This window comes from Panthera onca, chromosome B2 (genome assembly GCF_046562875.1).
Source record: "Panthera onca isolate mPanOnc1 chromosome B2, mPanOnc1 haplotype 2, whole genome shotgun sequence".
In the NCBI taxonomy this organism is placed as follows: Eukaryota; Metazoa; Chordata; class Mammalia; order Carnivora; family Felidae; genus Panthera; species Panthera onca.
The window spans coordinates 121,245,521-121,272,857 of record NC_138343.1 but is presented as its reverse complement, the minus strand read 5'-3'; the positions used below and the strand labels follow the sequence as shown (position 1 = coordinate 121,272,857).

The 27,337-nt window shown below is 38.0% G+C and overlaps 1 protein-coding gene across 4 annotated transcripts in view; it reads left to right on the top strand.

The window, feature by feature from the left end:
- Positions 1-4,197: 4,197 nt before the first annotated feature.
- HBS1L (HBS1 like translational GTPase) overlaps positions 4,198-27,337 on the top strand; it is an 86,737-nt gene continuing 63,597 nt past the window's right edge. Inside the window, exons 1-5 of one of the 4 annotated variants that reach the window (XM_060616722.3) lie at positions 4,198-4,378; positions 8,841-8,906; positions 17,755-17,883; positions 18,382-18,576; positions 19,803-26,772. In XM_060616722.3, coding sequence (XP_060472705.1) covers positions 4,336-4,378; positions 8,841-8,906; positions 17,755-17,883; positions 18,382-18,576; positions 19,803-21,274 — 1,905 coding nt within the window. In that variant the 5' untranslated portion in view covers positions 4,198-4,335 and the 3' untranslated portion in view covers positions 21,275-26,772. The other 3 variants (XM_060616721.3, XM_060616723.2, XM_060616724.3) reach the window with 3 other exon arrangements.

Below are 27,337 nucleotides of genomic sequence, written 5' to 3'. Positions count from 1 at the left end.
AAATGGTAAAAAATATAATTGTAGAATGCCACACTGTTAACCTTATTTAAAAAATACGAGAAAAGTTTTGTGACTTTGGGTTAGGCAAAGATTTCTTAGATACAACATCCATAGTATAATCCATTAGTTAAAAAATTGATGAATTGAGCTTCATCAAACCTAAAAACTTCTGCTATTCAAAAGACTGTTAAGAGAATGAAAAGACCAGTTACAAACTGGGAGAAATATTTCCAAATTGTATCAGGTAAAGAAGTTCTATCCAGAACATAAAAACGACTCTCTAAAGTAACAAATAAAAAAACAAACACCTCATTAAAGGTAGATGAGAAGATTCAAACGGATCCTTCAGCAGAGAAGCTATAGAAATGTCAAATTAGCAGGGGCACCTGGGTGGCTCAGTCAGTTAAGTGTCCGACTTTGGCTCAGGTCATGATCTTGCGGTTTGTGGGCTCTGTGCTTATAGCTCAGAGCCCGGAGACTGCTTCAGATTTTGTGTCTCCCCTTCCCTCTGCCCCGCTTATGATCTGTCTCTCTCTGTCTCTCAATAATAAATAAATGTTAAAAAAAATTTTTTTTTTTAGAAATGTCAACTAAGTACATCTTTAGACCATAACAAGTGACCAGCAAGGATGTGGAGAAAATACAACTTCCCAGATGGTGGGAACATAAAATGTTACCACCACTTAGGAAAATAGTGGCAGTTTCTTAAAAAGCTAGAGAGAACCTGTCATATCATCCAGCCATTCCACTCCTAGGTATTTATTAATCTAGGAGAAATCAAAGTTTATGTCCATCCAAAGAGTTGTGCATGGATAATCATAGCGGCCCTATCTGTAGTAGCCAAAATTGAAAATGACCCAAATAGCTAACAATAGGTGAAGAGAAAAACAAATTGTGGTATATCCATACAATGGAATCCCCCTCTGCAATAAAAAGGAATGAACTATTGATTAAAGCACCTATACGGATGAATCTCAAAGTTATTATGCTGACGGAATGAAGACCTATAAAAAAAATACACATTATATTATTTCCTTATATAACATTTTAGAAAATACAAACTAATCTATAGTGATAGAAAGGAGGTCACTTGCTGCCTGGGGCTAGGGTGAGGAGGCAGAGAGGGGCAGGGGAGAGAGACTATAAAGTACTTGAGGAAACTTTTGGGAATCTAAGTATGTTCATTATCTTGTTTGGGTTAATGGGTTCACTGGTAAATACATATGCCAAAACATGTCAAATTGTATACTTTTAACATATGTAGTTTATTTTTGTCAAGGATTTTTCAATAAAGGTGTTAAACTTTTCAGTAATATATTAATGCTATTTTCATTTATAACTTTCTTCTTAATTTTTTAAAATGTGTATTTATTTTTGAGACAGACGGGGGGGGGGGGGCGGGTGGGAGAGAACATGAGCAGGGGAGGAGCAGAGAAAGAGGGAGAGAGAATCCCAAGCAGGCTCCATGCTGCCAGTGCAGAGCCCGATGCAGAGTAGAACTCATCCACCTAAGCTGCAATCAAGAGTCAGACACTTAACTGTTGGAGCCACCCAGCCGCCCCAAGAGGCTTTAAAACAATTATTTTATTTGAGTATAGTTGACACAATGTTACATTAATTTCAGGTTTACAACACAACGACTCAACTTCTCTATACATTATGTTGTGCTCCCAACAGAGTGTAGCTACCATTTGCCACCATACAACACTATTAGAATATCACTGACTGTAGTCCCCATACTGTCTGTGCCTTTAATTCTGGTGACTTTTTCATTCTCTAACTGGAAGCCTGTGTGTCCCACTCCCTTTCACCCATTTGCCCATCCTCCCTACTTCCCCTCCGGCAACTCTCAGTTTGTTCTCTGTATTTACACATCTGATTCTGCTTTTTGTTTGTTTATTCATTTGTCCCCTCCCTATACCAGGAAGAGAAAGAATCCTTATCGTCAGAGACTGGAAATTGATGCTGAAATGGATCTGTACAAATTTACTGAAATAACCCTTATCTTCCACTTGTTTTGCATCCCTTTGCCCCTACCCTACATTTCCTAGTTTCTTCCCCACAATTTACTACCCATAGCCCATACCCTTTTTTCTTAAAAATTCTTGACAAGTTGATTGATTGTTTTTTTGTTTAAAAGGTATCAAAACTTCCTGCTCTGGTCACTTAAGATATTCACTCTCTCGTGAAGGCTCCCATGCACGTGTAAGAATTTAAAACGTGTATGCTTTTCTCCTATTAATTTGTCTTATGCCAGCGTAAGTGAGACCCAAGGATAGTAGAGAATTTTTCCTCCCTTACAGAACTTATTATTGAACACCTACTTTTTTTTACATCCATCACTTACTTTTCACAAAACAGAAGACATATCTTTTTATACCCATTTTACAGATGAATAAATTAAGCCCAAAGAAGTTAATGGAAAGTGGCAGAACTGGCCCTGAAATCCATGTTTGACTGATTCCAAAATTATGGTACTTTCCATCAAACCACAATACAAGAATCACAGGTAAAGAGTTTGGGGAGGGGGCACGTGGGTGGCTCAGTCGGTTAAGTGTCCAACTTTGGTTCAGGTCATGATCTCACAGTTTGTGAGTTCAAGCCCCACATCCGGCTCTCTGCTGACAGCTCTGAGCCTGGAGCCTGCTTCAGATTCTGTGTCTCCCTCTGTCTCTGCTCCTCCCCTGCTCGTGCTCTGTCTCTCTCTGTCAAAAATAAATACACATTAAAAAAAAAAAAAAAAAGAGTTCTGGGGGCAGAGAATAAAATCCCTAACTCTTTCTGAGGAAGTCACTGATGGCTTTGCTATTGAAGAAACCCTATTACTTGAGAGGTAGTCAAGGCTCTCAAGTATTTAGAATGTTGAGAGTGCATTATTGATGAACCAAAGGCAAATTATATACTATTCCTCAGGCAGAAGTAATGTTTTCTTCCCGATTGCTTCTGTAGTGCAATTTATAACTCATCTATTTCATATCTCAGTGAGTTACACTGAAGCTTGTAATTGACAATTACAGCGGACTAGAAGCTGCCATTTGTATTTTAATAATGCCTAATATTTTAAAGCACCTGCTGAGATCTGTGTGAAATACTCTTAAAAAGATACTTTATTATTTACAACTCCGTGAGTTAGATACTATTAACTATCTCCATTTTAGAAGAAACAGACTGCAACATAAAAATTACCTACAAGTGTAAAATAAAGAAAACCCTTAAGCCATATAAAATTAGCAACTATTTTTGTGTATAATTTCGTCTTGGAGCTACATGAAACATCAGTGATAGTTAAGAACAAACACTTGGCAGTTAGACACACTCAAATGCATGTGTAAATTATATTTCGAGCCACTTACAAATACGAATTGCACTGGTATTATTATCTTTTTATTATGTATAATAAACTTGAGTAAGCTTTCAACTCATTTCTAGAATTTGATGTAAAGTAACACCATTTCAAAAACACAGGTTAAAACAAATGTAGTTTGTTCGGTACGATGTTAGTTTTTTTACATGGCCTTACTTTGTGTTCTTGGAGATGAGGATACCTAAAGCCAATGTTATGTCTAAAAAGCTATATTTAATACTCTTAGTATGCTGCACATGATTACGTGTTCAATGAATGCTTACAGAATTCTTCATGATGCTGATCATAATCCTCTGCATCGCTAAGGGCAGACAGCTGTTTACTAGAGATATTAATGCAGGACGGAGCACATACGTGAAACAGTAAATAACACACGAAAGTATGGTGACCTCTTGTTCCAGGTTCTCAACTTAACCATATATATTCATTTCAACAGTCCTTTTTTCTGCCTTCTGAATCTTGAACTAATTCTTAAACCAAACATGTACAAGTTTGGGAGTGTCTATCATGTCCCTACCTGGGCCTCAAAGATGAAAGCTACACAAGCTTCCTGCTCTTATTGGGCACACAGTCGGCTTCATTAGCAGAAACCAGTTTGGGAAATAACCTGGAACGCTGGCGTAGGTCACGAACTCACGCTCCAAATTGTTGTTCCAAATCGACAAAAGGTAGGCGCTGGGATACCCGCCCCCTGAAGCCCCTGTCAGTCAACCTGTCTGTGGGCGGGGCACGCCCAAGAGCTTTTTTTCGTGAGCATAACTGCGCATGCGCTCCGGGGAGGCGGGTGACCCTGAGAAGTTGCTGTCGCGCAGTGCGCGGTTTAAGACGTAGCGCGTGCGCAGGAGCTCAGCGCAGAGGCCTGCCGGAAGCTAAGATGGCGTGTGTGTGTTGTCCAGGCCGCAGTTGGCGCCTTATCAGTATCTAAGCCGTGTGTTTTGTGAGGGGCTGTGGCAAAGGCCCGTTCTCCCGCCATGGCCCGGCATCGGAATGTTCGAGGCTATAACTACGATGAAGGTATGTGGCAGGGTCTTGCCGGGACGTCATTGTCGCCGTTCCAGCTGGGATTCCAGCCCGTTGGCATACACTTTGATCTGTGAGTTTCTCGTTAGTGGTGCCAGGGTGGAATTCACAGCAGGCTCAGTTGGAGAAAATAACAGTTCATCTGAATGCCAGCGAGTGGCGTTGTTTTATGTCGTGATTTCTGCCCTCTGGGATTGGTTTTATTTTAGGGCAGGAGAGGTGCTGCACGTCGTCCTATGGGGAGGACATTTGCGGAGGTTGGGATTCGGTGATGTTTGTGCACGTCACCTCTCCCTCCCATTGTTTCCTCCCAGGTCGGGTACACAGTTGCCTACTTCTAGGTATTTTCTTCCGACTCCACTTTAAAAAATGCCCACGAAATGATGCTCGCTTGTAAAAGACGGATTGATTTCATGCTTACCTTCAATTGTTAGGCTGTAACTATTAGATATACATGGTGAATCTTCTGTGTTTGTTCATGCATACATTTTGTGTAGAACCTGGCTTGAGCTAATTGAACTTATGTTGTATGAGTTTCAAGTTAAATTGGAAACTTAGGAGACGATAAAAAAGATATTAAAACAGCCTAATTAATAAGTGGATCACATGATCTTGAGGTGTATACTCCGTTCTTGGTTGATAATGCTCAATATAAATGTTTTTTGGAATGGGAAAAAAAGCAACACTAGAAGCAAGGGGGCTCCGGAAAGTACTTACTGATTTTTAAAAATGAAATAAAAAAATGTGCATATGAATGTTCGCTAGGGGTTTAAAAGGAGTTAGCATTAGTTTAGGATAAGTGGATCATCTCCTTGTAGTCAACAGTTCTAGGCATCACCAAGCATCATACAAACTAAAATTATAAACAAATATGAAGGACTGCAAAAAAGGAGTTAAGACCTGTTGCTTTTTAAAGTGCTAATAGTCTAAGTGTGCTTAATATGTTAGTGGTTGTTATTGGCACTGTCAACAGATTATTCTAGAACATCAGTATGCATACCTAACCATAGTGAAGGGTAGCTAACACCCTGTACTGCATTTGGAGATTCACCTCGCCAGCCTGGCACATGTTAGGTTCCTCGTGTTCACTTCAGATTGGAGGTCGTTTTAAGTGTATGCAGTGGATTTATTGCATGTGGATCGCTGCTACCTGAGAGATGACTTTGGGCCCGAGAGATAGTTTTGCAGTTATGACAGGAAAAGTATGGATAGGCCTAATTGCAATGTACCCATTTCTTCAATAAGTATGCATAATCTCTTCAGCCAACATTAATTGAGTGCCTATTCTTATTAATTGGGTGCTTGGAGTACTGCTCCAAGCTTTGGGGAAAAATAGTAAGATGTTTGAGGGACTGTAGAGGGGGAAATACACAAGTAACCGATGATTCGAGTATGACATGCTACAAAAAGTACTCCCAAGATGCTGTGGGAGCTACTACTTAAGTGAGAACACCTTATTCCGAGTGGGTTGGAGGAGTTTAAAGCAGGATTTCTGTGTGAAGGAAGGCTTCCTGGTTGAGAGGTGCGGGGCCTGTGGGAGTGAGTGCTAAATATCTTTTCACCTGGGCAATCCCAGGTCAGGTTGGTTTTTTTGGTCTTGTTTCTTTGGAACAATTGATGACGTCATAAACAAGCTGTTCCTGAGCATGGGAGGTTCCTCCCCATTTCCTGCTTACAAAAGTTCTACTCATTTTAAGGGTCCAGTTTATTCTTTTTTTTTTTTCCTAGTTAATGTTTCCTTTGTATTACTTTCAAATAATAATTTGAAAATTCTCAAAAGTAATATAACTTTATTAGAGTATGTGCTTTAAAACCTATTGGTTCCTCAATTTAACTCTCACTTTGTTCTTCTCTGTTGTTTGGATAGTACCGTACATGACTGCCTTTAGCTAATGCTCAATTAGCTACTAATTTTTAATTTTTTTTTTAACGTTTATTCATTTTTTGAGAGACAGAGAGAGACAGAGCATGAGCGGGGGAAGGGCAGAGAGAGAGAGGGAGACACAGAATCCGAAGCAGGCTCCAGGCTCCGAGCTATCAGCACAGAGCCCGGTGCCAGGCCCGAACCCACGACCTGTGAGATCATGACCTGAGCCTGAGCCGAAGTCAGACACTCAACTGACTGAGCCACCCAGGCACCCCTCAGTTAGCTACTAATTTAAAAGTGCCAGGAGGGCATAGTCCATTCTTTATTGTTCTGTTTACTCTGTTACATTTACTCCACTAGCTGGTAAAATGCTTTATGTGCAGTAAATATTACAAAATTTTGTCAAGGAAAAGAACCACTTTACAAAAATCCTAGGACAGAATTCTCTTCATCTTTATTTTTTTATTGGGAAACAGAGTGCTAGCAGGGGAGGGGGGAGGGAGGGGGGCAGAGAGAGAGAGAGAAAGGGAGAGAATGAATGAATCCTAAGCAGGTTCCACCCCCATCTCACAACTGTGAGATCTCTTGACCTGAAGTGAAATAAAAAATCAAGAGTCGCAGGCTCAACCGACTGAGCCACCCAGGTGCCTCTCTCTTCATCCTTTTATATTGTGGCACTGTTGGGGCGCCTGGGTGGCTTGGTCGGTTGAGCATCCGACTTTGGCTCAGGTCATGATTTCGAAGTCCATGGGTTCGAGCCCCCACCCCATGTTGGGCTCTGTGCTGACAGCTCAGAGCCTGGAGCCTGCTTCAGATTCTGTGTCTCTCTCTCTCTGCCCCTCCCCCACTCATGCTCTGTCTCTGTCTCTGTCTCTGTCTCTCTCTCTCTGTCAAAAATAAATAAACTTTATTTATATTGTGGCACTGTTAGGGTCACTTTCAGTTGGAAAACTAACCTGGTAAAAAAGATTCTTGCCTTTAATGTCTAATTTTTTTTTTTTTTTTTTTGTAAATGACTCATTTATAAATTGCTACCTTAGGATTGTGATCTAATAATTTATTGACTGGTACATATTTTTATCCAATAGTTGTATTTGTCTAATTTTTCTTTGCCATAAACATTTGGTTTCAGCATTTGAACATGCTGTTCCTGATACATAAATACCCTGAGAAACTAGGTACCTATCCTTTGGAGTTAGTTTCAATACTACTTTCCTGGGGATCTTTCTCTAGCCACCGCACTTCCAGTTCTGTTTTTGTTGTTCACGTGTGTGTTCCCAAATCAGTCTGTATTTCTCATGTCTCAGACACTTGTCATATAATTTTTTAATTGCCTGTTTTTTGTGTTTGGTTCCTGTTAGAGTTTAGGTTCCTATAGATCTGGGAATGTGCCTGTCACTCACTGTCGCCCCTCAGATATCTTTATTAGTCCTTGGCATAGTCTATCATGTGAATAAATACCTTTATGTAAATATATTTATGTTTCTTGGAGGTTTTAGTTTTAAATTGTTTGATTCATTACTTTATAATAAAACAAGAATTAATTTAGTTCCAAACATGTGCTAGGTAGTTGGCTAAGACAAAGCCTTGCCCAGAAGGAGCTTGTAGTCTCATGGAATGACATAGATGTATAGTGCTTTGAAGACAGACAGTTGGAGGAGTGTGCTAGAGAGTAAAAGTGGTAGGGGGCTTGCTGCTCTATGGGAATGGTCAGGGAAGGTAGTTGTCAGGGAAGATGTATGCAAACAGGTGACATTTGAGCTGGAACCTTAACTAGGAAAAAGAAGCAGCTTTAGGAAATCTGGGCAAAGTGCATATTCTGGTCACTAGGGAAAGAAGTCCAATTAGCGTGAACAGAGCACAAGGGAGTTTAGGATAAGATGGTTTTTATAGAAATTAGCTTGACGTGAAGAAAATCTGTTTTCATGGTCTGATTGTATACCCTGTGCTAGTCGATTGTATGGGAAATAAATGCTTAGGTCATAGAGAGCACTTGGTGAAACAAAATGAATGGATGGCTTATTTCAGGTTTTAACACCAGAGAGACAATTCAAATTTGTGGCCTGTGGTGTTATCATTTTTTGATTGCATAAAGTGAAAACTTGGAAAAGTTTTAATGAAACCCAATTAGCTTAAAAAAATGAAGAACTGTGTATGTCTTTAAAAAAAAAAAAATTTTTTTTAATGTTTATTTCTGAGACACAGAGAGACAGAGCATGAGTAGGGGAGGGGCAGAGAGAGAGGGAGACACAGAATCCGAAGCAGGCTCCAGGCTGTGAGCTGTCAGCACAGAGCCCGGCGCGGGGCTCGAACTCACAAACCATGAGATCATGACCTGAGCTGAAGTTGGTCACTCAACCAGCTGAGCCACCCAGGCGCCCCAGAACTGTGTATGTCTTTATGCATAAAGTCAGTAAGTACCTACTTTGTGGATAAAATTTTTAGAATTTTTTGGTAAAGCAGACATTCCAAGTTCCTGTAATTTTGAGGGATAGTTTAGTTTGGAGAAAGTTCTGATGCTTCCTTGTTAATAACTAAGAATATAAAAAGAACTTGTAAATAAATTTATCTTTTGTGTTTTTATTATAGATTTTGAAGATGATGATCTCTATGGCCAGTCTGTAGAGGATGATTATTGTATTTCGCCATCAACAGGTATTTGATTTCCATTATTTGGGGGTTTAAAAATGTTAAGTAAGTATCATTGTCATTCTAGGACTAGAGTGTTCCATAAGGCTATAATATTATGTAATGTTTAAATTGTATGTTAACTTTTAAAGGTGTGTAAAATCATTTCTTTACCTAAGAAAAGAATTTAAAGTATTGATTACATCATTTAGCTTCCAACAACAATTTGAAGAAAACTTTGAAAAGTATGTTTTTTCCAACATTCTTTGTAACATGCAGTTAATCTAAATTGTACTGAAATGGTAGTTTAGTCAATAATGAAAACCTAAAACTTTTGAAAGCAGATAGCAATTAACTTTCTATATTCAGGGATCTCTTGAATATTAGAAACATTGAGGTGTTACACATAGACTACGTTTCATATAGTACTTCAGTTTACTGTTATATAGTTTGTTAAATAAACCAAATATATGTAGTTTAGACTTCTGATGGAGCCAAAGAGTCATGTAGAGTTCATTTTTCAGTAGGACTGGGCATCAGTTTGTATCTCCTGCCTACCTGCTGAAAGAGGTAGGCAAAGTGGCAAAGGCCACTGTATAAAGAAAACATGAAACATTCATATATTCTTTTCAGCAAATACATAATGTTCGACCAGACCTTTTCTCATAATTTCCCTAATAATATATTTGTCTTCAAATTTCATTCTGTTCTATAAACAGTTAGTTAAAATGCCCTGCTAAATTTTACTATGCTGTGAAAGGGTAAAATTAAATACAGTTAGGTACAACATAAGTATAATTCACAGCACTCATTCTCTACAAGTTTAAGGGCTCTATATTAAGGGCTTAATATAATTAACATTCTATCAAAATCCACTTTGTCTTTAATCCCATTTAGTCTCTGAAGCTGCCCTATAGACCTGTACCTGCTTCAGTCTCACTTTCAGTCTCTGATGACCAAATATGTCCCTTCTGACTTTTTAGAATTCCTCTTCCCTATAAAGCAGAGATACTCCACAACTTGTCTTAGCACCTCTCCTTATTCCTCTGAAATGCATCTAGCTCTTGATTTCTGCTTTCCTCATTTAGCCTTACTACTAATCAGGGCCTTTCCAATCTTGCTCTAGTGTTACACACTTACCATTCAGGATCCTGTTAGGAGATAGAAATTGTACCAGTCATTTTGCCAGAGAGTATTTATTTATTTATTTATAATGTTTGTTTATTTTGGAGAGAGAGAGAGAGCACAGCAAGGGAAGGGGAGAGAGAGAGAGAGACACAGAATCCAAAGCAGGCTCCAGGCTCTGAGCTGTCAGCACAGAGCCTGACGCGGGGCTGGAACCCATGGACCATGAGATCATGACCTGAGCCGAAGTCAGACACTTAACTGACTGAGCCACCCAGGCACCCCTGCCAGAGAGAATTTAATACCAAAAATTGTTAACTAGGTTTTAGAGAACAAAAAAGTGCAAAAAGGGCGAGCAAAGTGTCAGGGAGGTGGTAACTTCAGGAAACATTTACAGTTCTGAGTTCCTGGAGGAGCACGTGGGCGAGGTCAGACCCAAGCTTTTAGAAGCTCCTGGAGGTGCTTCTAGCTGGAACTTAGACCTGTGACAGGAGGGTGCTGCTTTGCTTCTGAAGTTCAGAGGAGGGGCTGTGGAACGGAGACTCAGACCTCTGAGGAGGGGGACAGTGCATGGTTGGTACCGGTGCCTGCAAAAGGACCTTGTGAACCTGGGATTCAGCCTTTTCAACAGAGAGTTCTAGTCAGCAGGCTGGTCAGGGTGTCTGAGGGATGTGGGCAGGGGCACACTGAAGCTGGTTCTGGGAGTTTTGGGAAAACTGCTAACTGGTACTAACTGCTGTTACTGCAGCGTGCAGTGTTGCTGGGCTGATGGGGGATGGACAAGAAGCAGAAAGGAAAGGAGCACGTGTCTTCCTCTTCTGACCTTCCAGTCTCCCTCTAGCATCTCCCCATTGGCTGATCCTAAAAGGGAGCCAGCTGTCAAAGAAATGAACTTCCTAGAGACTGCAACCCCAGCATCACAAAGCAGAGTAAAGAAGACTGGGTTACAAGCTCAGAGATGGCTTAATCCTCATGCCTTTAGAGCTCCGTTGCTGGGATTCAAGACCACATTTTGTAGGGATGAAGGATAAAAGAAATTTCATTTTTTTCAAGGTACCTCTGAGACACTTGCCATTTGCAGTGTTAAAAAAACTTCATGGGTTAACCCTTTGGGGTTCCTGCGATATACTGTCACAGTCGACTAGGCGATAAAGTGATATCTGGTAGCATTAACTTTATCACTCATGTTTTAAGTGCAGTGGAGAGCATGGCATGTTCATGAAACTGAGAAGATGATGTGGGTGATAATTAGATTGGAGTATTTTATTTTATTTGAGAGAGAGAGAGAGCAAGAGCGAGAATGCGCACTTGAGCAGGGGAGAGGGGCAGAGGGAGAGAGAGAGAGAGAGAGAGAATCTTAAGCAGGGGCTTGCTCCTGGGACCCTAAGATCGTGATCTAAGCTGAAATCAAGAGTCAGACACTCAACCAACTGAACCACCCAGGTGCCCCTAGATGGGAGTTTTAAAAAAAATCTCTTACATAGTAGAGACTGGATTGAAGGTAGTACATTAGGGGATGTACATAGATTAGTTTGGAGATGGGTTTATTAATCTAGAGGAGATGAGGATATTTGAGGACAGTGTTCTCAAAGTGTGGTCCAGGTACCATCAGCATCACTGGGGAATTTATTAGAAAAGTAATTCTTGGCCCTGTTCAGAGGGGGGCACAGCTGCTCTTTTATTTAATAAGCTCTCCATAGTCTGTTGATGTTTGCTTTGAGAATCAAAGTTTAGGACGAGGGTGGTAGCATTCGATTTGGAGATAGATTCAAGAGATACCTTACAGGAATTAAGGGCTACAGGATTTAGAAGTTGGTTGAATCTGGCTTGCACAGTGTGGAAACCTTTGTAGAGAGAGAGACTGCTGAAAGACATCTTAATCTTGCAGGCTAACACATTCATTTATCTAGGCTTATCTGGATAACGTATTCTTAATCTCGTGTAAGGAACTGATGGCATACCATGTCAGGCATTCAGAGGGTGTTTTTTTTGTGTGTTCATGGCCTCGCTTTCTTCAGGTCAGAGTTTATCCCTTTGTCTCTCATAGGTTTTGACGGCGTGTCTTGTGTGTGGTTCATTTTCAGGATAGTTTTACTCCTTGAGTTACTTCTGTACTATACACCAAGAAGTCAGTGACTTTATTGAAGTGGGAGGTACAATGAAATGGTTTTGAGTTTTTTCTGTGACAAACTGTGTTTTTAACAAATGCATGTGGTTTGGGGACTTTTAGTTTTTCAAAACATGTATGCAATAGTGACGTTAGATCAGAAACTTATTTTTCTTTTTTAGTGATATATTTTCCAAGTGATTTTCAATAAAAAATGAATAGTGTTAGAAGGATACTCTGTTCTTAAAGAAGCAGCCAGTGTCATTGAAGAGCTGATCATATTCACGGTCTTATGAATTCTGATAATTGAGTGATTTTTATCAATTAATAAGAATTTTTCTAAAATTCATCAGCACATGTACGTTTTTGAACTCTAGGTAGGCACCGTTGTCCTGATGGAAAGGGAATTTCTAAATGTTACAGCTTTTTTTCCTTTGGAAAGATTGACTTTGATATTGCGTGTTGAACATAGTCAAGGAATTGAGGATGGCAAAAAGAGCCTATATATACAACTTTATTTGAACAGTTGTGGGTTTTGTTTTGCCTACTGTAATTGGAAGTGTTAAAGGATAAACTGAGGCATGTTGCAATTAGTAAGAATTTATTCGAACAAACACCAGTTTGAATCAGGCAGCTCCAAAGTGGAAGTGGTTACAGCCCCCCCACCAGATTGGACTAAGGGACAGGGTTTTTATAGAGAAGATAGGAAACAAAGCAAGGAAATTATTTGATTGACTATAGCTTAAAGGTTGCATTATTTGAGAAAGCCTAGTTGGATTTTTGTGATTGGTGGTTCTTTTTAAAAATTTTTTTTAATATTTATTTATTTTTGACAGACAGACAGACAGTGCAAGTGGGGGCAGGGCAGAGAGAGATGGAGACACAGAATCCGAAGCAGGCTCCGGGCTCTGAGCTGTCAGCACAGAGCCTGACTTGGGGTTCGAACCCACAGGTTGAGTTGTGATATCATGACCTGAGCCTAAGTCTGAAGCTTAATCAACTGAGCCATTGAGGTACCCCTGATTGGTTGTTCTTCTTAATCCTCAGGCTTAGGAGTTGACTCTGGCTTAGTTTTCCATTTGTTATCAAGGCATTGGAGCCACTCAGTCAAAAGGCCTCCAATGATTGCTTAAACAGTAGTATTCCATTCCAACTCAGAATCTTTATTAAGCATCAATTAATGTATAAGAAAAACCCAATTCTAATAAATTTATGAATTAATTTGGTATAAGGAAGTATGTTAAATGTCCTCTTCAAATGTGCCAAAGTGGTATGGTGGGTGGAACATTAGTCCTGCCTGAAGGGTCTGGGAAGGCTTCTGGAAGGACTGGGACATTTGGGAGGAAGAATGGCATCTTAGAGGAAACAGTAGTGCTTGAGCAGTGGCCTCTATGTGAGGCTTATTTGAGAACACTCATTTGCAGCAGGAAAGAGGGCTGGGAACGGAAATAGGCAAATTCTGGAAGGCAGTTTTTAATTTTTGGTGTGTCGTGTCAGCTTATTGGAGGTTTTTGAATAAGGGGTAATATTTTTGGAAAGGAACTGGTGACCATATACAAAGTGGACTACAGGGGGATTTGTAGGCCAGTTTTTCCTAACTTTCCCTGATATCAGTCATCTGGGAATAATGTAAAAATACAGATTCCCTGGGGGTGCCTGGGTGGCTCAGTTGGTTAAGCGTCAGACTTGGGCTCAGGTCATGATCATACAGTTCACAAGTTCAGGCCCCGCTTTGGCTCTGTGCTGACAGCTTGGAGCCTGGAGCCTGCTTCTGATTCTGTCTCTCTCTCTCTCTCTCTCTCTCTCTGCCCTTTGCCCACTCGTACTTCGTCTCTCCCTTTCTCAAAAATACATAACACATTAAAAAAATACAGATTCCGGTCCCGTTTCCAGCATCACAGAATCAGAACCTCCAGAGGAGGAAGCTCAGGCAGTTGTATCATTAATGAGTGCCTCTTACATGATATTCAATTTAAGGTGTTTAGGGAACAATTTGAGGCAGTTTAGGAGTCAGGTTTTGAATTCTTTGAAATTTCATATATGTTTAAATGCCTTAAGTTTTAAAAGTAATTATGGGTGTTCCAATTTTTCAGAAAGCATTTCCATCAAAGTTTGTGATTTAAATTTAGAAAAGAACAGTATTTTGTATTTATCCTTTTCTCTCCTCTTTCTTTCTCTTTTTATTGTATTTCTTGCCTTTTGGGTTCTCACTTCAACTTCAGAGATTTGGACTGTTTCTTCCCCACTAGTAGCTATTTTCCCTGGGGACTTTTTCGACCTTCTTTCCCGCCCCAATTCCCAGCAAATCCAGCCAACAGCATTTCTAAAACAGTAGCCACAGTGTAGGTTTCTGAGTTGGATTTGTGTGTAGGTTGGGGATAAGAATCCATCCGCCTCCCCCCTCCCCCACCCCAGAAAAAAAATAGTTCCTCTGAGGTTGAGTAGCAGCCTGGATATTGACAACTTCCTTTTCCCTGTCAATATTTCCTGAGTGAAAATTGTTGAGGGAATGATCTGATTTTTTTCCTTACTTAATTTTTGATTTTCCTCAGGGTTTTCCTCACAGTTGAAAGATAAGAGAAGAAGTTAGGGAAAGTTTTTTTTTTTTTTTTTTTTTTTTTTGTTACTTTTAGGCTAAACTGAGTAGTTTATTACAGCTAGGAAAATAATTTATAAATTACCAGGCACAAAGTGGTCCAGTTTACATTTCTTAGTACCCCATTTATTATTAATTAATTCATTAATTACTTTAATGTTTATTTTTGAGAGAGTCAGGGAGGGGCAGAGAGGAAGACAGAGGATCCCCAACAGTCTCCATGCTGTCAGTGCAGAGCCTGATGTGGGGCTTGAACTCATGGACTGTGAGGTCATGACCTGAGCCAAAACCAAGAGTTGTATGCTTAACCAACTGAGCCACTCAGGCATCCCACCCCATTTCATTATAATAGCAGTGCTCTATTCTCCTTGTACTAGAGGGAGATAAATAGGGGTATATATGCAACATAATATGTGTATTATTAAATAAAAAGATTTTTTTTAATGTTTATTTTTGAGAGAGAGAGAGAAAGAGAGACAGAGCATAAGTAGGGGAGGGTTAGAGAGAGAGGGAGACACAGAATCTGAAACAGGCTCCAGGTTCTGAGCTGTCAGCACAGAGCCTGACATGGGGCTCGAATCCAGGAACCATGAGATCATGACCCGAGGCAAAGTCAGACACAACGAACTGAGCCACCCAGGCACCCCCATAATATGTGTATATTTTTTTTTAATGTGTGTTTATTTTTGGCAGAGAGAGAGACAGAGCATGAGTGGGGGAGGGGTATAGAGAGAGGGAGACACAGAATCTGAAGCAGGCTCCAGGCTTTGAGCTATTAGCTCAGAGCCTGACGTGGGGCTCGAACTCACGGAGTGTGAGGTTATGACCTGAGCGGAAGTCAGACGCTTAACCAACTGAGCCACCCAGGTGCCCCTAATATGTGTATTTTTTGAAAACCTTAGGGTCTTCAGAATTGTATACAAAAAATAACAGAACTGGGAAAAAATAGGATCGTGACAGATCACTCAGCCTGTAAAGTACTGCAAAAACAGTAATGAAAATGCTTGCACATTTGAAAAGCTACCTTAACTTCCTAATAAAGAAATATTCCAGTAACTATAAAACTTTAAATTTTTAAAAAAGGTAAAAGCTGAACAGAAATGTGAGAAAGAATTAAACTAACAAGTCATGTTGCAAAGGCAAAATGCTCACAGATCTTGGAGAGTCAAGAAGCAGTAGGCATGCACAAAATAAGTCACAGGTCCTCCAAACTGAGCCTAGAGGAAGAATGTGGCGCTCTCTGGCTTTATGGTACGGTCACAGTTACGGTGTAAGCTGTGGTAGACGTTACTTTGTACATGCTGCTTTTAGGTGATGATGCAAAACATCGAAGTGGGGGCAAAATCTCATAACCAAAGCGACTTGAATGTTTTACCCTCATCGTTCTCCTGTTTACCATCTGGTGTGAGTAGGTTGTGTTAAGGAAACACACAGTATGGCAGAATAGCCGCACTCTCTCTCTTACTTGTTCTCTTTGTCCCAGGTGTCTTCCACCTGCTCCTCAGTTTTTCTGTTCTTACCTCATTTTGTATAATCGCGCCAGTCTTCAGTGACTGTGCCTCTGTAGCACTCATCTGTACTACTCATTTGGCTTTTAAAATGCATCATTACGTTTTTTTCTTTGCTTTTACTACTAATCTCGAAGGCCATCGTTTATATAGTCTATGAATAGATAGCACTTATGCCACAGCTCTCTGAGTAGGGGTATTACACATAAGCCATAGCATTATCTAGTGTTTGTATGTGCATTATTTATATGCGTTGGTTATAGACTTTATGGTTAGTTTCTCTTTCTTTCATAGGTCATGCCTTCCTGAAAACATGCACAAAGGTTCAATGTGGGAACACTAAGCAGTAGACTTAAGTGTTATGTGCTCTTCCAGAAAGCTAAATACTATAAAATCCCTAGGAACACTTTGCGTGTAGAATACTGTATTTCTACCCTCTGTCTTTGTAACTTTCTATCTTTCTTAACTTATTCTTTAATTATATTTCTTCACAATTGAACACAAGCTGCAGGAATTGAGGTCAGTGGGCATCCAGCTGAGGTGGAAGAGTCAGCCCTGGGGGCGTTCATGATGATTTTTCTTCTTTGCTCACTTATGTTTGGTTGATGATACGCAGACATATATTGACACTTTCATACTTTGGCTTTCCTCCTTTTAATGAAATATACAATACCAGTTACACATTGAGGGATGACACTGAGTGCTATAGAATGGCACAGGCTGATGTCTGAAAGTCAGAGTTAGGTATGTGATGCTATTATGCAGTGTAGACAATGCGTGATTGAAAGGAGGTTTTCAAAAATTAAGGTCTATGATTTTGATCAACTGTTGGGTTCAGACAAAATTAGCGATTCTCAGAAAGTGAAAATTAAGTTTTTAGTATTTTCTTTTTTTTAATTTTTATTTAAAATTTTTTTTAATGTTTGTTTATTTTTGAGAGAGAGAGAGAGAGAGAGAGAGACAGACAGACAGAGCATGAGTGGGGAGGGGCAGAGAGAGAGGGAGACACAGAATCCAAACCAGGCTCCAGGTTCTGAGCCATCAGCACAGAGCCTGACATGGGGCTTGAACCCACGAGCTGTGAGATCATGACCTGGCTGAAGTTGGATGCTTAACTGACTGAGCCACCCAGGCACCCCTTTAGTATTTTCTTAATTGTACAAATAAGCAAGTTTGGTATGTGGTTTGAAATATTTGTTCCAAAGAAGAGAATATGGCAGGGAAGATGGGGTGGTAGGCAGGGATGAGGTGTTAGGAAAGGTAGTGTTTGAAAACCGTGGCGAGTCAGCTTGGTGAAGGTTTTGGAGATAAAAAGGAGGATGATTGTAGAGGCCAGTGAGTAGTTAGTAAGGACGTCTGAGCAGGATTTGGAGTATGGTGTGTTTTGTCCCTGTTTTGTTTTTAGCTATTACTACAGAATGTGGGTAAATGGCTGTAGGTGGTTGGTCAGCATCTTTTGTTTTTATTTTCACTTTAAAAAAAAAAGACTTACTGGAAAGTGGCTGTGCTACAGCATTCTTCCATCATTTTCTGTTCTAGCTGCTCAGTTTATTTACTCACGACGTGACAAACCTTCACTTGTTGAGCCTGTAGAAGAATATGATTACGAAGATCTGAAAGAGTCCTCCAATTCTTTTTTGAACCATCAGCTAAGTGGAATTGACCAAGGTATAGTAAAAAGTAGTTTATCCGTGCTTCGTGTTTGAAAATGATTGGTAATCAGTATACCAGAATTTTTCAGTTTTCTTGTGATTGTTCATGATAGTGATGGTGGGAAGGAATGGTACCAATATATCTTGTCTCGTCAAGGGAAATTTACATTTTATTAAGTATATTTTATGAGGAATGTATGGTTAACTGTATGGCTGAAACATTGGTTGTGTGGCTATTTAACTGGAATTTTTGACTGAGATCTTTGTTTTATCTCTTCAGGAGAGAAACTTCAGTGATTTGTTTTCTTGTAGCAATATTTATTATTTCGTAAGCTCTAATAGGGAAAGAGATATATTGTGGATAAAAATATAATCATTATAAATAATTTTTGCCAAGGAAAGAGGAGAGTTGTACATCCTAATATAGTTTCAAATCCCTTTTTTTAGTTTTCAAGATTGAGTGTTCTTCCATGGCACCATTTAAGTACAGCCTTTTAATTATTTTCTGTTCTAGCTCGTCTTTATTCATGCCTTGATCACATGAGAGAGGCACTTGGAGATGCCGTGCCAGATGACATATTGGTCGAAGCAGTTCTGAAGAACAATTTTGATGTGCAGAAGGCCTTGTCACTGGTTCTGGAGCAAGATAAAATGCAGAATTTGAAGGTCAAGAGTGAGGGAGCAGCATCCACAGGGAAGACTGCAAAAGGTATGCTTTTCCTTGTTCTCCTTTAGTGGTTTTACAGCTAATGTTTTAAAAGAGGCACTGATTTGCTCAGGCTGTTAAGAAATATGGGCGGAACATTTTGCATGTTACAGTAATCCTGATTTTCATCAATTGATTTTCCACTTTGTGAATTTTTAAGCTGAGCGCTTTGTTTTCTTCCCTCTGTTACAGCTTGTTTTTTCATAATGTCCCTTTGTTTTGTAACTAGCAGGATATAGGGGAAATAAAATCAGACAAAAACAAGCCACTTGTTGCTTCTTGTCAGTAGCTTAGAGAGCTTTTTAATTATTGTTGTTTTTCTAACTCTAATGGGTCAGGAGGTGGAAATTAATAGCCAGACGATTAATTACAGAAATCCCTTTATTTTTATAGTATTTATAAATATGTTAGTTTTATTGAAATACCATAAGTATCATACTACTGTTTCATTTCAAAGCCAGATCTTTAATTTTAAATTTATAGAATTTGGGGTTAAGCTTGGAAATTGAATTGGCATAAGAAGGGAACTGAGGTACCTCTGTAATAATTGGTATGGTATCTGTCAGTACGACCATGGTGATTTATTAACTGGGCTGGTATTTCCTGTAACCTGAGGACTAGATTTTTTACCACATCAAAGTCGTATGCAATCTGTTACTATGAAACAAGGATGGGTTTTATTATCTATTTAAATTAAAAAAAAATTTTGATGTGGAGGCACTTGTAACTGACCCTATGAAAATGAGTCTTTAATATTTCATCTTTATTAATAGTTTATCCCAGAGATGACAGGATGTTATTTGTTTGCTTGTTTTTAACACATTAAAAATATAGGAGAAGATAAACCTAGTTCTTTTCATTGGTCTTTTAATTGTTTTGAATTTGAGATAACCATGACGATAATTTAAGTACATTAAAACCTCACATTATAAAATTTGTGAAAAGTAGAATATTGACTAACTTGATATTTACGTTTGTATATATTAGTGAACAAAGTATGAAGGTCACTGTAGATGGTTAAAGGAAGGTAAAATTCCTTTATTATTGTTTTTTTTAGAGTGTTCACTTATTAAATAATGATCAAATATTTGATCGCTTTATTCATGCTGTAATCATAAGAAACATTTAGTAATTAAATGCCTCATTTCATGTTTCCTTTTGGTTGCTGTGACTGTCTTCTGCATATGTCAACCTATTCATCTGAAAATTAATGGCTTTTGTAAGGTAAGGAGTCTTATTATCTTCCTCTCAAGTTTCAGCTGATAATGTTCAAAGCTCTTGTCCTCAATCCGCAAACCATTTGGATTGTAGTAGCAAACCCTCTGATTTTTCTGGCCCACTAGCAAAATATGGATTATATCATAATTCCTCAGTTGTACCAAGTCACTCTTTACTCCATAAAAAAAAGAAACCTGACAGACCTAAAAGTGAAAAGAAACTAGAATCATGTAAGTTAACAAAAGAGCTTTCGCTAGCTGACCTCATTGATGATGCGCCAAGAGATTCTTGTAAAAGTCAGCCGTCAGTCAGATTATCATCCACGGATGGTCTGGAAAGTCTGTTTTCAAAGAATCTAGGTGCTGATCTGTTTAGACCTCATGAATCGGAATGTATTTCCAAAGATGATTCTGCATTCAAAGAAATCCCAGATTTAAAATCCTTAATGATAAAGAGCACAACGCCTAGTAACTCTTTATGTATTCAGAATAATTCACTTCCTGCTATCCATAACATTCCAGTACAGAACAACTTAGGAAATTTAAATAGTCCTTTGCTCTTAACTAGCTCATTGGAAAATATAGCTCATGATAATTTAAATACTAGTAAAATGACTGAAGTTGGAAGTGTTTCTTCAGTTGAACAGAGTGCCAAGAATTACATTTTAAAAGATGACAGTCTGCAGTTTGCCGGGTGTGAAAGTCCATCCCTAGCTGAACTGTTTCAGGAACACAAAGAAAATAATCCAAGCCAGTGCTTTACTTTATCTGATCTTTGTAACCAGTCATCTGCCAGTTTCACAGATCTCAGTTTGGGATCTTTTCCCTTGTCAAGGCTAGCAAATCGGTATCCATCTTCGACTGGAATATCAGAGTTAACAGGATCTCTGTCATCTTTGGCATTTTGTAAAGCTTCTCCTACAAGAGACCTTGAGAATTTGTCACTTTCTGATTTGATTGCAGAAACAATTGATGTAGACAACTCTCAGTTTAAGAAGGATTCCTTTAAGCTCAGTGTATCTGAAATGAGTTCACCTGGAATAGATTCAAATATTGATCTTAGTGTCCTTATAAAAACCCCTGATTTTGTTCCAAAACATGTAGTAGACCAATCAGTTGCTCCAACATCAGGAACTAAAGTTTTAAATTCGAAGTTAGGGAAAAATTTCAATTCTGCTAAGGATAATAAGAGAACCAATAAAGGCTCTTTGACTAGGAACCCACCTTTTTCTCTCTCTTGGACCAAGGCTCTTGCTGCTAGACCTTCAGCTTTTGCTTCTACACTGTGTCTTCGTTACCCATTGAAAAGCTGCAAGCGACGCACCCTTGACCTCTATAAGACTTTTCTTTATAGTAGACAAGTTCAAGACATAAAGGACAAAGAAATAAGTCCTCTTATAGCAATAACACCATTTGACTTCAAATCAGCATCTCCTGATGACATTGTAAAAGCTAATCAGAAGAAAGCTTTCACTAGAGAATAGTAACAGGAGAACTTGATAACTGTTGTAGAGTTTTTGTTTTAATTTAAAATCTTTATAGGATTACTGTATATTATGGGATGAGAGTTGTGGTTTTATATTAAAATTGTCTTCAGTCAGTTGATAACTTTAGTTGATAATGTATTTTTGCACTGAAAAAAACTTTTTTTTACTATATTTTCTTTTAGTGATAACTGGCTTTATTTAAGTTGATAGCCTAAAGTGGGTGTATATGTTTACAAAATGCATATGGAAACTTGATATTGTGAAATCAAACCTCAGATATTTTTGTTTGAAGCACTCAACTTTATAAGTTTTTATAATGAGACCTTTTCTTTTGTAAAACATTTTTGTGCTTCATTCTTAAATGAAAATGCCACTTGGGATTATTCTAGTTTAGAGATAAAGATTTTTCTTCTGATATGTGGCATAGCATAGGTGAGACATAATTATATTTTAAAATATTAGTGATATCATTCCCATTCATTATTTTTCTGTAGGTGGATAAAATTTTTCTATTAGAAAATTTTAAAATCCCTGACTTTTAAGAATACTGTGGAGGTTGTTGAAATACATTTTTGATGATAATAAAATGAAAATCCTTTAAGGGACCATGTACATATTGAAGTTGGATTAGTACATAAATTATTTTTATACATTTTCGAAACCATTTGTCCTAAATGCACACTTTGAAATAAATATGTAGAAAGTGTTTTCAAGTATGGTTGCATGCTGTTTGAATAGATAATTTTATCAGATCTCTTTAGCTTTTTCTTATGTAAGTAATAAAATGTGTTTTCCTCTGATACTGACAGTGTATGTGCTACCATGACCAAGTTTCAGCAGTGTCAGACCAAATCAGAGCTCTTCTAGGCAGTAGAACAAGTATGTAATTCATCCCTGAAAGCAGTGGTCCTCAACTAGCGATCAGAATCTCTAGGGGAATTTTTTTCAGAACAGATGCCGTGGCTTCAATCCAGACATGGTCAGTTAGTCTCAGAGGGATGACATTTTGGGACTGTGTATTTTTAAACAAGTCCCCAGGTGATTTTGATGTGTTACTTTTACTTGAGAACTATTGCCTTAGGGGAAGAAATCAATAGAATGGAAAGAATTACTAATGCTAAGGATAGCACCTGACCAATGTGAATTTATATTTTATAGTTTCTCGTAATCAGAAATACCAAGGAAAATTGCTAATTAGGAATTATAGTCTTGCATAAGAGGATGCTGATACTGTATCATTAGTATTTCTTGCAGAAAAAAGTAGGATCTAAAATGTTATTTCTTAATGAAAATAAAATAGCTGGCCTTTTCCTAGTAAAGACCTACTTTCTCTGGCAGCTACTTCAGAGTGCTTTTTATAATTTTTCTTTTTTGTATTTCTTGTTTCAGTTTATTTTCAGAATGACATTCCAATATTTTTAGCTGTGTATGATGTTTTTATATCCACTGTTTTGGTGGGAAATCTTAAGCTAGAATTATGTTTTCCTTATTCTTGACCAAACACTTTTTTTTGTGATGCCTTCAGGTTTTGTTTTTAATTGTGTATTTCAGTGTATATCATACTGATACTTATGAGATGATATAAATTAGGTTATATTTTATGGTCAGTTTTAAAGTTTAAATTACCCCAACTGCTGATTGTGTTTTCCTAGTCTTATACCTTGATGAAACATTTTAGTACTTTTGCAAAATTAGTGTATGACTCATCAACTAGATTTATATATGGGCCCTCTCCAACTTAGAAGTGAATTGTATTCTATGAGTTTGGAACTGACAAAATTCCTGATAGATTAAGTGTTAATGCAAGTGTACCCACTTTGCACGTGAATCCACAAATATTTATGTAACTCATATTAAAGTTGAACAGTGGTACTATTATTTTACCATCTTTTATAACAGATTTTCAAGTGGAAATGTAATACTTTTAAGCCATTAAAAGTAGATTTTGTAGTGAACTAGATTTCCCTTTGTTGGCTCATTAGGATTGTAACTACCATTTATAAGGTTATTTCTTTAGGGAAAATCCTATATTGCAGGATGATAGGAAAGGCAACAATTTTTAAATAGGTCTCCCTGCCATTGTCATGGCTCCTGGTCCATCAGGCAAGTACATGACATGTACTTGGCTTTGTTGAGTAAGGAATTGTCAGTCTCTGAGATTCAGAGAGTGGAGCCGAGAAGACCCTTTGCCCTTTCCACCCTTGGCCTTTGGCCCTTGATAAAGCGACCAGTGCCTGTTTATGGATACACCTCAGTGACGATGATTTGCTCGCACTAAATGCGTACTCTGCACCAACTGCCCGTTTTTGACTGCTGTTTGGTAGCTCAGGTATGCTAAGTGTTTTGATTTATTTTCCAATTCTAATACAAGTTTTGTAGTGCAAAGTCATTTTTATTTGCATTATGATCAAGTGCATTAAAATTTTACTTTAGGAATAGATATAATGTTGTAATTATGTTCTAAATGATACAAAATACAAAAGATATTTAAAATTACTAGTTTTGGTCACGTTTTTTGTCCTTAAATGATCTAATGTTCATGGATGTTTTGTCCTTTTGCATTCTCAAGTCTTTGGTTGGCTCTTTTGGTTATGATTCTTCTTTCCATTAATTGGCAAGAACTAGGGTTTCACTTCCTTACAGAACACTTCGCTTAACTTTTCTTTTTTGTTTTACCTTTTTCCTATTTCCAGTTTAATAATTGGCATTCCAACCTCCTTCCCTCCTTTGGCTTTTAATTCTTCTTTCTTGAACTTTCCTTTCATCCTATTGTCTTCTCATATAAGTAGTAATAAATAGCCCAAGTGTGTTATATTTTGTTTTTAGTGTTCGGTGGGAGGTCATACAACTGATTTTCACATCAGAGATAAAACCAGTATAGTGCTTTTCTTTGTATGTAAAGGGAAGCACTGTTAAGATAAACACAGTTGAGAGAAAATAATGGGTTCGTATGTGATTATTTATCTTTTAAATTGATCCTGAATTTATATGTGGACCACTACAAATAAACAAGTGCACAGTTATACATGGAGGAAGAACTGTGTATCAACAAGTTTTTTTGTCTTGTATTCCTACAAGTATGTATTTGCTTATAGAGTCAGATTTGTAGTAGCCTAAAAATTGTTTTCTATTACTTGTGTGAACAAAGAGAATGTTGACTAAACAGGGAAGGGTTGATAGTAATTTCTTTACTAGTTTTCTTTTAAAATTATATAAGACTCAGTATATGCAATTATACATTGTATTTTTAATTTTTAAGGTGTAAAAGATGTCATTTTGAGTGTATATATACATTTTTGTAAAAGCGACGTTGAAATAAATTACAATTCTGAGGTTCTCCAAAATCAAGTAAGAAAACAACACAGTTTATCTATAGGGATTTTTAGATAAGCTTGAGCCTTCAGAATGGAATTTTAATAATTTATGCTGAAGGTACTACTTTTATGTTCCTGTAAACAAATTAAGAAAAAAAAAAGAACTACCTGTTTGTAAAGAATTTCCTCTAAGATATTTGCCATTTCAAATTCTTGCCTTCTAAAAGGTAAAATTTCGTATGTATTTACTTTTGAGGACTTAACATAGAAATCCTATTAAAGTATAGGTTATAACGAATATGGGTATTGTAATTGCAAGGATGGAAGTAGAAGGGGAAAGAATTGACAGAGTGCCCATTTCTGATGTTGACGTGCCTGGTTTATATTATATGACCGAAAGGGAAACATCACATCATTTTAGTTGCAAGAGATATCACAAGGTGAACAAAGCAATGATTGTTAACCTCAGATGGGAGGAGGGGTTGTGGGTACTTAAACACATAATTATATTGATTGTAGTGTGGTAGTTACATGTCTTTACACTCTCCAAAGCTGACATCTTTGCCCTCCTGATCTAAGCTGCTGCCTCCTCTGTTTCCTATTTTTCTTAGTAGTGTCTCTGTCTTCCAGTTGCTTAACCCAGAAACCTAGCTAACATCGTCCTTGATTTCTCTCCCTCATTTACTTACAATTGATTACCGGTCCTATTTTTTCTGCTTTACAAATAAGTAAAAACATCTGTGTATGTACAGTTGATTGTCGTTGTTTGTGGTAGTTACATTGGATAAAATCACAAATTAGTGAACGCTGAGTGCAGTATGCCAACACTGACTTCTCAAATGCTGAAGCATTGCTCTTACAGGAAATACAGGGTTAGGTTCCTTTCATCTTCTGGTCACAACATTTTTGTCAGTATGTAACCTTACTTTATGTATCTATTAAAAGACATTTGTTTAAAATGTATTACTTACATATCATTAATTCATTAACATTGAACTCACAGCCAGTAGCTCTATAACTCAGGCCTGTACAAAGCTTATCGAACACATGGCTTTTATTTATAAGGCACGTCACAGCTGCCGTGTACTTAGGAACGCTAGGCAGTGCTTTAGCACTACTCATGGGGACCATTTTAAACAGCAAAGTAGCCAACTAAAATCACAGTGTGAAAAATGTGACACGAAATAGATCATAAAAAGGATACTTGTTTATGGTGTAAGAGCCAAAACAAGAAGGCAGGGTATCACCTTTTGACCCAGCAGGGAATGTGCATGTTGGGTGACTCAGATTTTTTGCTTCTCTGCATTTGTCTGGGAGTGATTGCAAAAGTGCCATAAATAGTGATTTGGGGGTTACCAATAAACTTTAGTGAATAGGTGAATTTCTAAATATGGAAACCGTCAATAATGAGGAGGCATTGTACATTTTTTGACCCCACTGTTCTCCATCGTTACTGCCAGTTTACCTCTTAAAAGGCCATTAGTTTTGAGCAAAATTACTGAAAAATGAACTGGTTTCTTTACTTCTCATTTTATTTTGCCCCAAACACTTTCTACATTACAACCAGAGTAACTTTTCTAGCTCTAATATTCTGTCCTCTGTATAAACCTTTTAAATTATTTTATAAGACTTTTTCTGAATTTGTTTCTGTTTTGTACGCCCTCTCTCCCTCCCCCTCCCCCCCCCCCCCCCCAGAACAGACCTACCTGAGTTTCCTCTGCTTCTGTATAGTGCTTTGCCCCTACCACCACCCCCATTTCTCCTGGCTGATCATCCTTCATGTTGTAGTTTATATATCACTTCACTCCCAGTCCTCGGGAGGGGAACCTTCGTAGGCACCCTAGTTCATTGCATTCCTTTTATTACCTCTCCATGTAAAATTATACCCCTCTGTACATATAGTCCCTTTCCCTCGTAGTCCTGTTGAATTGTCCCTCACAGCACTTAAATCATCTGACATTGTGTGTGCGTACAGAGTTATTTTTATTACCTGTCTCCCTACTGCTCCCCATGGCCCCCATGCAGCTTCTATGGGGGCAGGTATTTTATGTGTTCACTGATGTCTCTTCAGCTTAGAGTATGTCTGGCACATAAATGTAGACAAGGGTTTAAAGTAGAAAGTGAGTCTCACTCCCACAGTCTTGTTCCCTACAGGAAGCTGTAAATAAATCTGTAAACAAATCGTTTCTTTTGTATTATTCTTCTAGAAACTTTACTTGCATATCACTATGTGAACCTGCATGTATATATTTAGACAAATGGGAAGATGCTGTAACACTTCTCTATCTGTACCAGTTGTCAAAGCCTTTTGCAGACTTTACTGTTTATACAGAGATCAATCTCATTCTTTTCGGAAGCTGTGTAGGATTTCTTAATGTGGTTGTACATTAAATAGCCCTTGTTGATAAACATTTTAAGTGTTTTCAGTTGCTATCACTAATGACCCCAAAATGAACACCCTACATTTTTAGAAGTTGAATTTCTAGGCCAAAAAATATATACTTTAAATTTTTGATAGATGCTGCCTAATTATCTTTAACAGAGATTGTACTAATTTCCTTTCTCACAGGTTTCTGAGTATTTCTGTGTAGATTCTCACAGATATGGTTATTACTCTTTCTGGTATTACACCAACCTGATAATTAGAAAATATTTTTTTTCATTTATTTATATGTTTTTAATAGAGTGAGGCTAACTGCTTTATCGTATATTTAAATCTATTTGTATTTCTTTTTCTTGGAACTGT